This window comes from Melospiza georgiana, chromosome 4 (assembly GCF_028018845.1).
Source record: "Melospiza georgiana isolate bMelGeo1 chromosome 4, bMelGeo1.pri, whole genome shotgun sequence".
Taxonomy (NCBI): Eukaryota; Metazoa; Chordata; class Aves; order Passeriformes; family Passerellidae; genus Melospiza; species Melospiza georgiana.
In genome coordinates, this window is record NC_080433.1 from 73,872,218 (window position 1) to 73,886,400 (window position 14,183).

General features: G+C 40.1%; 1 protein-coding gene across 2 annotated transcripts in view; it reads left to right on the top strand.

Moving 5' to 3' along the window:
- Window positions 1-14,183, top strand: part of PDE3A (phosphodiesterase 3A) — a 212,156-nt gene that overhangs the window by 187,037 nt on the left and 10,936 nt on the right. For both annotated transcript variants that reach the window (XM_058022183.1, XM_058022184.1), the window contains 7 exons: window positions 768-905; window positions 3,329-3,440; window positions 4,680-4,793; window positions 6,239-6,438; window positions 7,966-8,169; window positions 8,501-8,656; window positions 12,532-12,772. In XM_058022183.1, the coding sequence (XP_057878166.1) occupies window positions 768-905; window positions 3,329-3,440; window positions 4,680-4,793; window positions 6,239-6,438; window positions 7,966-8,169; window positions 8,501-8,656; window positions 12,532-12,772 (1,165 nt within the window). The remainder of the gene's footprint in view (window positions 1-767; window positions 906-3,328; window positions 3,441-4,679; window positions 4,794-6,238; window positions 6,439-7,965; window positions 8,170-8,500; window positions 8,657-12,531; window positions 12,773-14,183) is intronic.

The window sequence follows — 14,183 nt, forward strand, 5'->3', positions numbered from 1 at the left end:
CAGCAAATGCTGCAGTGTGATGAACAAGTGATGATTGTCTCTCAGCATTCAGCTGTGAGCTTGGTTGTGATGCAGAGGGAAAGCTCTGTTTAGTTAAGTTTTCCACAGTCTGTTGTACAACTGAATTAATAATCTGCAGTTGGCAGGAGCTCTTGAAAAATTTATTGTAATCTGCTGGAGTTGGACATGCTGAGAGGAGGCATTTTGCTTGAAATGTTCCAACATTTCCTCATTTCCAGTTTCTAAGTAAAATGAAATTCCAGGGAGTATACAGGGGGAAATGTGAAAGGAGGGGCACAACCCAACTTTTATTTGCAGACCTTGAAAGACAGATAGGTTTCAGTTTAAGGACTACAAATCTTCACTTGGACTGAGCTCTGTTAGCCATGTCAGAGTGTAGTGAATGGATCCTGATGCAGAAGCAGAAGCTGGGAGCTTCTCTGTCTGTGCCACAGTGAATTTCACAATGAAGGCAGCCTCCCTTGGAAATGAATGAATGATTCCCAGGAGTGAATGAACGAGTCTCAGTGCTAAGTGCAGGCACTGCTGTTTCATAAACAGAATTTCCTATCCATTCAAGTGAAACACGTTACAAAGGAGAGTGAGTAGCTGCAGGGCTGCAAGAAATGAGGACATCTATCTGAGATGAGTGAAGTACTACAGACTTACACACGATGCTAATGTGACTTTAGCTTTTAAGAGCATCAGTTTTTGCTTGAGATGCTTCACTGAACTAACAATCCTTTTTATTCTGATTTCTGGCACAGGACAAGCCTGTACTGGCTCCTGAGCCTCTGGTTATGGACAACTTGGATCCCCTGATGGAGCAGCTAAATAGTTGGAACTTCCCAATCTTTGATTTGGTGGAAAAAATTGGGAAGAAATGCGGTCGGATTCTGAGTCAGGTGAGAGGTGCACCTTGTCTGCAGGGTCTAAATGTTGGCAGATTTAGACCCAGACATGTTAAAGGCATTGTCCTTACAAGCTGATGAGCCCTGACACCTAATTCAAAGCTGACAACATGAACTTTGTCTCATTATATTCCTTATTTTTGAATGTCTTTATTTTTAAATTCAAAAATGTGAAAGACAAAAGTCATGCACCTATTTTGCTTTCTGCTCTCTGCTTTTCTGAATATTCTCTTGAGATGCTTCCAGCCCTTACTGAGTTCTTTGAGAAAGGATTTCTCATGGGATTTAGCATGGGAGGGCTAAACAGTAAATGTATTCAGTGGATGCAAGATATACAGAGTTTGGTCCTCTTTTATACTGAAGATTTCAGTGTAAGATGTCAGAAATAAAAGGTTTCAGATTTCAGGCTGGGAAAGAAAGCAAGGTTTGAGGAAGTGGGGGTAGAAAGAATCCTTACTATATTTCCTCATTTTTAAAGAATCAGAGCTTTGAGAGAAAATTAATATAATATTATGTAGGGAAGATTTGCTATGAGCTGGGAGAGCTTACTAGTCTTTCTTTCAGCCCTCAGGTTTTTATTCCTTCCTGGAGCTTTAATTCAGTTACTGACACAGCCTGTGCCTACCCAGCTCGATTGGTGTCACCTCCATAATCACTTTCTTGGCTGAACTTACTACTCAGTTATGCCCCTTTTCCTGGCACACTGACAAATTAGTCATTTTTTCTTATAAAATTATTGAAGATTATTAAACAGGAAAAGCAAGTAATTATTTTTATTATTATTTAGGGATGAAAGGGAAAAAAAGCCCCAGAGAATCAGTCGGATCGCTTTACAAGGCATTATGTAGTGATGAGTGCTGGAAAGAAGAGATAAAGTTAATTGGTACAATGTGGTACAATTATCAGCCCCCCAGAAACACAGAGGTCAGTGTGTCAGGCAGATTTCAGTGTAACAAGCTCCAGAGAATGCTGGATCAAACCACAGTCCCTTGGTGGTTACCTATTATTCAGCTACATTCAATTATCTGGTGGTCAACAAGGAGAACCGTGGCATGAATTCAGATTTATTCTCTGCTCTGCTTTTTTGTGTTCTGCAGCTTGGCAAGCAACATCTGAATTTGACCAGCCTGCCAAGTCTCTAGGTTCACTTTAGAGAAACAGGCAAGCTGTGGATATTGGATATATTTATTGGATAAACTCAGTGGTGCTCATTGAGGCACTTTTGCACTGGACAGTGAGTTTGGGATTGAAATGATATCCTAGATCATACTGGTCATCTTTCTAATAGCATGGAATGATAATGGAATGATGAATGAAACATAAGGAGAACCAGAACTGTCTTTTAATGGCATAAAGAACAGTTTGGATGAGCCAGAATTTGTTCTGGTTTTACCTGGGTCTCTCTGTAGGCTTTAAGCACTTCTCCAAGATGAATGGGCTTCTGTAGCTCTGGACACAAGTCCTCTGTGCTTCCCTCAAATTGCACTAAAGCTCCTCACTCTACTTCCCAAAATGTGGTTTTTGCACAGGTTCTCAACATGTTCTTCACTTCACAGTTCCACAGAATGAGAACTTGAGAAATAAAATAGAGAAGCTTTAATATTTGTGATGAAAATTCAACATTTTCTGTAACAGCAGTTTATAACTCCCTCTCCCTAAAAGCAGAATATAGCAAGTTCTACCTTGTTCACAAAACAGAGATCCTTATTACCCCCACCTACTCAGATGTTGCTAATGAAAATATTTTCAGAAATCAGGAAACTAAAATAAATTTTTTTTTCTGTCAAAATCACTATTTTTTTCCCTGGTTTGATTTTTAAATCCTGGGATATTATTAACAAAGGTAAACAAAAGCTCTAATGATTTATTCTCAGTATTTTGCTATCAAATGGACTAACCCATTCAAAAAAAAAAGTAAATTAAAAAGCTGAATTAACTATGTTTGCCATGCTATGTTAAATTTATGAGATGGAACAAAGCAGAGTTGACACATGCCTCCAGGGAAGCATTCAGTTTAGAAGGCAAATGCTGGCTTAGCATCTTTGAAGCTGCTTGAGATATCTGTTCCTTCTTTGTGGAATGTTAAATTGATTCAGACATATGAAAGGACCCCAAACCAGTCAGGAGCCATGAAAGCATGTGTGCAGACTGGAGTGGCAAGCCCAGTCAATGTGGCAGTGACAAATGTGCATGAGAGGGTTCAGAGAGGAGCATGAATTCAGTCTCATTTAGAAACAGAGCCAAGCTCTCAGAACCAAGCTGTTGCTTCATAAGAGGCCATAAAATTCAGTAATATCTTCAGTCACACTAAACACTTTTTATGTAATTCAACCTAAGGAGTTTTATATCTATTTTGAAGAGTTTTTCTCATCTACTTAGCAACATAGATTTTTTTGTTGTTGCTTTTTTTCTTTCAGGTATCATACAGGCTTTTTGATGACATGGGTCTGTTTGAAACCTTTAAAATACCAGTGAGGGAATTTATGAACTACTTTCATGCCTTGGAGTGTGGATACCGAGAGATACCTTGTAAGTAAAAATTCGTGGTACATAATGATGCTTCCCTCAAGTTTTGGGGATTTTGTATTGAAGCCTTTCTTCTTGCATTATAAAACTACTTTTTCTCTTCCAGTACATCATGACCAAGTGGATGGCTAGGCACAGGCTGGTGCTGAACCACAGCCTGTCATCTTTTTTACTTTATATTTCGTATTTACATTGTTTCATAATTCATGGCAAAATCTGCCAGAAATCCAGAAATCATATAAAGCTATTATTAGTAAAGACTGTTTCCTTATAATGCAAGTGTACCCCAGTGCTCCAGTTGGAGCTTTTGAAACATTTAACTCTCTAAAGGCAACTTGGACTTTTACACAGTAGCAGTGCTATGCTACCAAAGGAGATGAGCTTTATAAGCAGAAAAAATATACCCAAAAATGAGTGAACCCCATTCTGTTACTGCAGCTTAGCTGATACTTTTTCAATGGGAAACATCTATTCCCTGAAAAACCTGTTTTCAGTCATCCCCAAAGTATTTACCAATTCAAATGAAATTTATCCAAGTGCCTCAGCTGCAAAAGACTCCTGTTTTCCCAAGAGGAAAGAGTTATTACCCATTTTAGTGGCAGATAAACCCAACACTGAGGAACACAGAACACCCTGTTTTCTCTGCACTTGCAGAAAAATGTGGGAGAAATCATTATAAGTCATGTAGTCTCTCTGTCAAATATTAAATACCAGTTGAAGCAGTGGGAAGGATTTAAGGAAAGCTACCTCAAACAGTAGGAAGGATTTAAGGAAAACTACCTTAAAATGCCTTCAGCCAGGTGGTTTGGAGTCTTTTCTGGAAAAGTGAGTGCCCCAGTTCTGATCCTTTCCTTGTGTTTGATCTGGATCAGGGATCAAAAGCAGCAGATCACAGCCTGAGGAGGTCAGAGATGGAAGTCCCACAGCCTGTTCTGCTGAAGCCATTCCTTTCTGTTTGAAACACGTAACTATTCATAGAGTCTCTGGGATTTTTGTGAACCTAGCACTCTACTTCCTTGGTTTTTTCTTAAGTTTTACTAAAGAAGAATATCTTTTTAATACAAGATCGAATTATCTTCCTTTTTTCATTTCTGTGAAAAGGGCAGAAACAGCTCTGCTGCTCGTGCTAATGTTGGTTTTGTCTGCTGGATTTTGGCACACGGTACCCACTAGATGGTGCTGGCAGCCCTCTGTCAGCAGTGCCTGGTGTTTCACAGCTGCCTGGTTTTCTCCCCATCGCAGATCACAACCGAATCCATGCCACGGATGTGCTGCATGCGGTGTGGTACCTCACAACCCAGCCCATCCCGGGACTCCCCACTGTCATCAATGACCACGGCTCGGCCAGTGATTCAGGTATCTTTAAATGTTGGCATCCTCAAGTTTCTCTCGTGAAATTTGCTGTTAGAAAGGCAACAACTGGGGATTGCATGCAGAATTTTTTGAAAATTGTAGCACAATCTTAAAGTTCAGTAGCACAATGAGTGTTCTAGGTGTTCAGGTGTGTTCGTGTAACTTTGAAGGGAATGGAATTGTTCCTCCGAAACTTAATACTTGACATTTAATGATGTGTGAATGCAAGCCTTTGTGTTCACCTGTAATGACAGATCTTTGTTACCGTTTGATCTTTGCAAAAGATTTTTGTTTTTGCAAAAGGTTTTTTCCTAGGAAAACTGTACTGTTAGTGCATTTCAGGGCTATATCAGAGGCACTGTAGACTTAAATTCTTAAACCCTTCGTTGTTTTGCTATTCTACAATTTCTGGGGCATGCAGGCAGTGCTGTGCACTTGCCACTGCTTGGCTGTCATGAAATGTTCTTTGCTTTTCCTCACTGTCTCTAAATAAAAGACTCGTTGCCATCTGGAAATTGCTTTACAAGACCACTCTTCTTTTGTTTTATGAATGCTCACTACAGGAAGCTGTTCTTCTTGCATTTTTATATTAATTTCTCCATGTTCAGTATGGTAACTAGAAGACCTGTCTGTGTTTCATGGGAGTTCTCAGAGGGTTGCTGAAAAAGCAGGAGTTTGTTCCATTTCCGCTTCTTTTTTTACTTTTTGGTTTGGTTTTGTTCTGTTCTGTTTTTGTTGAGTTTTTTGTTTGTTTTTGTTTTGTGTGGTGGTAAAGGGTTTTATTCCCAGAAAAAATTTATTAGCAAGGGATTTCAGTGGCTTTGTAGGTGAGGTGGAATGAAAGGGGTTGCGTTCTGGGGCTTTTTGATGTTTGTTATTTGAAAGACATTGTTCAGCTGCATGCAGGATCCATTCGAGGTCGTTGAGATTGAATGAGCAAAGCATCTCAGTATCTGTCTCTGACAGGTATGCTCAAGATCTTTCAAAAAGAGAATGATAAGACGATTATCAGTAAAGATTCAAAGTCTAGACATTTGTATTGAAAAACACCCACTGTAATTTAATTACTAAACTCTAGTCCATTGCTTTAAGGACTACAAGTGTCTCATGTACTTGTCTACATGATGAAAGAAATTACAGAAAGGCGCAGGAAGATCAAGTTTCCCAGAAAGTTCCAGTGTGGCTGTCAATCCACATTTTACTGCTTGTGACTTACATAGTTGGAGAACAGGTTTTGGAAGGGCTGGAAGATCCCCAGGTGGGATCAGAATTTATTCCTATCTAATTGTTTACCTTATTGTACTGGATCATAGGCACAGAAAGCACTGAGGTCAGGCTGCATTTATCCTTACTGCAAATTTGCTCCTTCTCTCCCTGCTTTATTGCTTCTCTCACTGAAAGAGTGGCCCTGGATTTTTCACTGTTTCCATTTCTTTCTTTCTGCTCAGATTCTGACAGTGGGATCACCCACGGCCACATGGGATACGTGTTTTCCAAGACATACACACCTACAGATGACAGCTACGGGTGCCTGGCTGGCAACATCCCTGCCCTGGAGCTGATGGCTCTTTATGTGGCTGCAGCCATGCATGACTATGATCACCCAGGAAGGACCAATGCCTTCTTGGTAGCAACCAGTGCTCCTCAGGTGAATAACCCTCAGACAGTGTTGCTGTGCAGTTTGGAAGGGTTCCATGACAGCTTTTCCTTGCTGGTGGTTACCTGTGGCTTCCATTAAGCACAAGGCTGCCAAATATTTTGAAACAGCTTGTCAAAGTGACAGAAATTATCATTTCACTTGGGGATTGCTGGTAAGAGTCTTACACACCCTCAGTTAGCAGAGCTGCTGAGAAAGGTACTGATAAACTGTGACAGTGAAGAAAGTAAAGCTCTGCTGACTGAAAGAGAACCTGTAACTGTGGAAGAATGGAAGAATTGTTCTACCAAGTAATGCACAGAAAGATTAAATAAAATAAAACATCCCAGTTGTGTAGCTGACTGTGCTTTGTAAGTTGTGCATGATCAGAAGGCATTTTCTGTTGCTTCTATAGAATATGAGCAGCTTCAGTCTTTTTATGAAAGTATTTGGAAGCAGGGAGTGGAAAATAATCTCAGTGTTATAAATGTAGAATTCAGGCTTGCTTAAGGTTACATAGAAGTTACTGCCAATCCTGAGAGTTGAATTCAGCAATTCCGAATCACTCTTTATTGGCTTAATTATGAGATCATCTTTCCTTGCTTTACATAGCTGACCTGCCTGACTTCAGCACACTGTGCTGAAAAATACTTCTATTGATGAGGAAATTTTAAAATATATATATATATATATTTTAATGGTTGCGGGTCAGGCAGGGATGCAGAAATTCTGGATTTACTCCCCAGCTTGCAACCAAAATTCCTCTGTCACCAAGAGCAAGTCACCTGAACTCACTCTGGTATCAGTTTGTGTCTGTGAATTGATAGTAATGCTTCTCATCCTTGCAATGCATTTCTGTGATCAAAACGTTTGATACTTTGGCCAGGTAAACAGACTGGGAGAAGATACTTATTATCTTTAAATCTAATTGTAAGAAACAAGTGCTATAGCTCTGTGCTTTTAAAAATCAGAAAAGGAAGTTAGATGATTAGCCTTTTTGTATTTACTCTAGTTAAATATTAAATTAATAGGAAAAAATAGTTTTCTTGTTATTTTCTGAGTGGAATTACCATCCCTATGAGAGTTCAGCATCTTATTTTGATAAAGATTTGACCCATTTGAGATTTCAGCCCTGAGATATCTGTCAGGCTGAGTACGTGTTTTTTGCTTGCAAACTGGAATTTCACCTATTTCTTTCTTTGGAATCCGTCCTACATGGACACCATGCCTGGTACAATTGCCAACAAGCAGTAATGAATTAAATGAGCTTCATTCTGACAATCAGGGAAGCACACACCTATGTTATATTAGCCATCAACCTGTGGCCTGAAACAGGATGATCCATTGGTGTGGTTTTGCTGAGATAATTTTGTCAAGATAGTTTTGCCGAGATGGTTTTGCTAAGATGGTTTTTATGTAGATGGTTCTGCTGAGATGATTTTGCCAAGATGGTTTTGCCAAGATGGTTTTGTGTAGATGGTTTTGCCAAGATGATTTTGCTGAGATGTTCCTCAGCTGCCCCTTGTGCTGCTTCCACAGGCGGTGCTGTACAACGACCGCTCCGTGCTGGAGAACCACCACGCTGCTGCTGCCTGGAACCTCTTCATGTCCAGGCCAGAGTACAACTTCCTGGTCAACCTGGACCACGTGGAGTTCAAGCATTTCCGCTTCCTCGTCATCGAGGCCATCCTGGCTACTGACCTGAAGAAGCACTTTGATTTCGTGGCCAAGTTCAACACCAAGGTGAGATCAGTTTGGGTTTCTGGGGCATGGTCAGAAAAGATTGTGGGCCTTGGGAGCATCCAGTAAGAAGGATTTCTGTTTCCTCTGAATGTCCTTTTGGCTGCTCTATTATAATATATTTATATATGATAAATAATATATATATAATAATATATTATATTGCTTTTCACTTCTTTTTCCCTTTCCATATTGTTAATTCCAGCCTGGTCTTAGCTCACCTGCTTGTGCTAGTGATTTTGTTGAACAGCTAAATGTATTTTGCGATACCCCAGATCAGATTTTCCTCTTCTGCCTCACATCACCATCCTGTTTCCCTTTCCCTGTCTCCCAGGTGAACGATGATGTTGGCATTGACTGGACCAACGAGAACGACCGCCTGCTGGTGTGCCAGATGTGCATCAAGCTGGCTGACATCAACGGGCCTGCCAAGTGCAAGGACCTGCACCTGCAGTGGACAGAGGGCATCGTCAACGAGTTCTATGAGCAGGTAAAGGCATTCCAGAGCTGCCTGCCTGTGTTCTGGGGCATGGCAGTGCTGCTGGCCAGTGAAAAGTCACAGAGAGTAGGGGTGAAGATGTTGGCTGGAGTCACATTAATCCATTTTTTTGCCAGACAAGTGAAAGTCCATTTGTCACTGAAGTTTCTGATGTGTCCTCAGAGACCTCTGGTGATGGTGTCTCTACAGGCTGGATTGTTCAAGTCTGGCACTGTGGACAAGCACTGGCATGGTGAACAAGTGTTCTTTTCCTCTTTCTTTTTCCTGCTGTCTTTTTCCTGTTTTTCCTCTTTTCTTCCCTGTTCTTTTTCTCCTGTTTTTTTCCTTTCCATCATGGCTGTCATTTCCCCCTTCTTTAGTGCAAACCATGTTTTCACCCTTCCTTCTGTGTTCTTTTAGCTGGTTCTCATGGCTCTCCTCTGCAGTCTCACACTTTTATTGACATGTAGTCTCTCAATGTCCTTGTTCTGATGGTCTAAACAGAGCAGTGGGATTGTTTCAGATTCTCTGCAGGCCACACCTCTGTTCACACAACCAGAACCTTTATGTGCCGAGCAGGACTGCAGCACTGGCTTTCAGTTCATCACAGGCCAACCACAGCTGCTCCCAGAGCCATATTTCAGTTTTAAGACAGCCCTTGCAGCTCTCAGAGGTTGGTCAGTACAGCTGTGCTCATTATGCAGGGCATGCTGGTGGCACAAGGAAGGAGGACAGGCACAGATTGATGTAGAAACCCTGGGAATACAGCCAGGCACTGCTCCTCTCTTTCTAGGTGTAAAGGAGCCCTTAATTGAACCTAATTTTCTCATTGTAACCTATTTAGCCCTGCTGAGTGCAAGGGTCAGGGCTGTTCCCACACTGTTCCTCTGTTTCCTGAGTGGGAACATTTTGAATGTTCTGCTCAGATTAAACTCCACATCCTTTCTTTTCCAGATGAAGCAAACAGGCTAAATCACTGAACAGGACAACCCCCAGACTTTTCAGGGAGACTGTGCAGTAACTTGGAGTCACAGACTAATCCTTTTTAGAGCTTTTTCAGCTTTCCTTAAATTTACTGCACTTACAGTTTGGAAAAAAAAAATTTCCAACCAGGATTTGCTGCTGCCCTCTGGAGAATGTAAAGAGACAGGGAAAGGGACATAATTCAGGCATTGACCTGAAGCTTCTTCCTTTCTTTCAAATCTCCCAAGAAAAAGAAAGTACAATGAACCTTACCTATAATAGGAATACAGCTGGTTCCATTTTTGTTTTCATTTTTTTTCTTAAACAAAGAGAGAGTGTCCCAAAACAACCTTCATGACCCAAATTTTCTTTCAGGAAATCCTTTTCTTCTTCATTACCACTGTCCCAGCAATGTGCTTCACAGTTCTGGTGATGATCATAGCTTGTGTGGGTGACTAGTGCATGCAGACAGAAGCAGTTAATCAGATGTAGGATAAGACTTTCCTTTTTTCCAATAAAAGCTGTATCAGAGTGAAGTGCCCCAATATATTAACATCAGCAAAACCTTGAATCAAGCTTGTGAGGATACAGATGTGGGAAGATATTGTGTTACCTGTTTCACAGTATGAGCTTGTGTTATTTTCCATCATTTAGAAACGGGATCCAAAACAGAGAACATGCTCTTTCTTGGATTTGGTTTTGGCATTAAGGAGAATAAGCTAGATTCTCAGTTACTTTTATTAAAATCTATTTTTCTTTACTTTAATATGCTATAAGAGGTGTATCAAACCCTGTTCACATGATTTTGAGCATTAGATTTTTTTCTGCAACTGGAAAAGTCTTCATATTCTCATTTCTAAAAAGGAGAATTTTATGGGAAATTTGAATTTCCCTGGAGATATTATCAAAAAGCACACATGTGAATTCAACCTATGCTGTGAAAATAATGAAGTATCTTTTTTACAATAAACACCAATTCCTTTGAAGAATTTCACTCCTATATAAATAAAAACTGCTTATTAAAATGTGTTGCATAAAAATATTCAAAATCCTGTGTCATATTGTTGCAGGATGTTTCCTTCTCTTCACAAGTCCAGTAGAATTATTTGAAGACAGACATATTAGAATTTAAAAAACCCACACTGCAAGATGTTTCTCATAATAAATCATGTTTTAACAGAAAAATAAAGAAGAATTTGTAAACATTTCCACAGTCAGCATTTCTCCCAGTTCACAGCTAGGAAATCTCAGACGTGTTTCTGTAAAGAAGAGCAAACTGTCACCTCTTCTTAATGTGCTTGCTATTTCAAGAATGGATGGCATGTTTCAGTGTTTTGCCAACACAAATATTTTGTTTTTAATGATAGCACATAACATTTCAGCATTCGTTATTATAAAATAAAGCAAAGAAAACACAAGGAAATGAGATATTTGCTGTACATACTCCAAAATTTAGCTCTCATTTTTTGGCCTTCACCAATAGATACAAATAGAGTGTTGATCAGCTGTGAAGACCATTACTTTTGAAAAATTTACATTACAAGGAGATAAATATAAGCAAACAAAATGGAAACTGAAAATGCATCTCTAAAAGCTAACAGGTGTCCCATAATATAGAACTCTGTATTGTATTACAGAAATCAGTTAGATATCAGGCTTGATTAGGGAGGTTAGATTTTTGGGGAGGTATTTTTGGGGATTAGATTTTTTGGAGGTATTTTTGGGGGGGAGATGGCATCTGGTCTGGTCATGTCTGCTCAGCTGAGAACTCGCTGATATCACCAGAAGCTTTGCTCTGGTAGGGAGTTGAGTATATTAGATTTGACTCTGCAATGAAGCTTTACTTTATTTAACATCATGTGAAGAGAGAGAAAAAACCTCATGCCTCCCTCTCTCCCCCAAAAAAGCTTTGTGGGAAAGATTTACTGGTTTTGAGCAAATGAATGCCATACATTGCTTTAATTGGAATCATTCTAATAGTCACAGGAAACAAATATTTATGACCCAAAGCCAAAAGGATATCTCCAGGTTACTTTTAATAAGGATGAAATCAATAACAAAGCTAGTCTGGTGAGATAGCCCTGTCTTGTAGAAGTTGTCTTATTCCCTGTAAACAAGGTTGCTGTGAACTAACAATCACACCGTCAGAAGGGATTTTTAAAATAATAGTGTGAAGAAAGAAATGAAATAACAATTTTCAAGTTTTCACATTGTGTAAAGTTCAGGACTAGGGGCATCCTCCTGCAGAGTCATTGTTAAATTCATCCTTGTTAAATTCACATTATTAGTAGTGGGTTGGGATCAGCTCCTACAAGAAAAGAGCTGTGACTGTGCCCATTTGACATGATGGCACTGTCACGATGGAAGTGCCGGGCTGGTGTGGCATTCACATTTTCTGGAAAAATTCCCTTTGCCCAGGATTTTTCTCCTGGAAGCTGATAAGCCTCAGAGAAAAAGAAAAACAATAATTATCTGATTTGCTTCTCCTGTCTTTTGCTCCTTAGGAATGTGTTGGGAGATTGTTTACCCACAGGTGATTGTTTCATTGGTTTCATGTGAATTGTTTTGACTCATTGGCCAATCAGGGTCAAGCTGTGTCAGGGCTCTGGAAAGAGTCGCGAACTTTCATTATTATCTTCATTATTTTATCTTTTTTTATTATCTTCTGTAAGTATCCTTTCTGTATTCTTTAGTATAGCTTAGTAAAGTATTCTTTAGTATAATATAGTATCATAAAATAATAAATTAGCCTTCTGAGAACATGGAGTCAGATTCATCATTCCTTCCTGCCACGGCGTGCCCCTCAAATACAACAGATGTTGTCCTTTCAGCATTTTTAATTGGCTGGATATGCTTTGCTCCTTTTTGTGGCATGGTTTTGTTTCATTTAGCTGTGAGGAATGACGGCTCTTTTTCATCTGCAGGGTGATGAAGAGGCCAGCCTGGGGCTGCCCATCAGCCCTTTCATGGACCGCTCTGCTCCCCAGCTGGCACACCTGCAGGAGTCCTTCATCACCCACATCGTGGGACCACTCTGCAACTCCTATGACTCAGCAGGGCTGATGCCAGGAAAGTGGATAGAAGAGACTGATGAGTCAGGAGACACTGATGAGCAGGAGGAGGAGGAAACAGCAGAAATGGAAACTTGTGAAAACGCTGAATCCAGTAAGTGCTCGACTTCCATTTTCCAACAAAACAAGTTCCATGGAGTGACCAAAGCACTAAGCAGAGGCTGTGAGCTGGCCAGGTTCAGCGTGGGCCGCCTCCAAATTGACAGTGAGTCCTTGATGTCCTTGGCTGTCCTTGGAGGAGCTGTAGCCACTTACATTGTGAATGGAGATGCTTCATGGTTTCAGCACCAATGTGGTTCAGATCCATCACTTAGTTCTGCCTTAGCTGGGGTTTCTGGTGGTGGGTCATCTGTGCATGAGTGCTTTCTAGGGTCTTTCAGGTCTGGTATTGATAGATTGCAAGAATTTCAGTTGAAAAAAGGATGTTTGGGAGAAGATTTTTCAAGGAAAACACTCATCATTTCCATGAGTTAACATGACAAATGGGAATAATAGAATGAGGATCTGAAATGCTCATGGAGTAAAGGAGTTTTTGACAATGGAATCATTTTAATGCACATCTCTCAAGGTAACATGGAGAAGAGGGGGAAGAGAATTGGCACTGAGCATTGCTGTGTTGTGTGCTGGGAGCTGCATCATTTGGCTAACCAGTAACTAAAGTTCATGTTCTTCTCTAGAAAGGCAACACTGCCAATATTTGCTGTACTGAGATGAAAGTTTTTACCTTGAAAGGAGATTTCAGGCACTTGTGGGAAGTGATTTTTAAGAGAAATTACTGCAGCTGTAGACCTCTTCCTTAAATCAGTTTAATCCTGCTTTACCTTTTTCTTCCTTTCATGTTCTTTCTCCCGCTGAATTTTCTACTGCTGTTCCTTTATTTCCCTCCTCTCAGTCATCTTTCTCTCTCTCCCCTGTATCCAGAAGTTTTAGGAAACAGCAGCCTAAAGTGCACTCATGAAATACCAATATTTTTTTCCCTCAACAGCCTCACTTTTTCTGCTCTTTCCCACACATGTTCTTTCATGCCCTGCCTGGGTATCATCCCTGTTTTCTGTTGGGAAAGCTGAGAAAGATTTAGTGAGTGCAGTAAGTCACATTTGGATGTGGAACTTAAAAATCTGTGTCTCCTGATGTGCAGAATTAATCTTTTATCTCTAGTAAGATTCAGTGGTAAACAGTTTTTATTTAAGAAATCATGGTATTTTTCACACACACAAACACACACACACACACACCCCTTTGCACATATTTTAGGTTTAGCACTTCCACATGAACAAAAAAAATCTCTTAGAGAACAATACACATCAAGTAATGTCACCCCCATGGGTTAATTTAGCACTTTATGATCTATCAATTCTGTAACAGGCAGAGCCACGTGTTTGTGGCAGATTGGCCTTTCTGGAAGTGCCTGCTAGGAGGAAATGCATGAAGCTGAATTAACACAGACCCCAAAGCCTGAAACTGATACAGCTGTACTAAAAAAAAAATATGAAGGATGTTCTCAT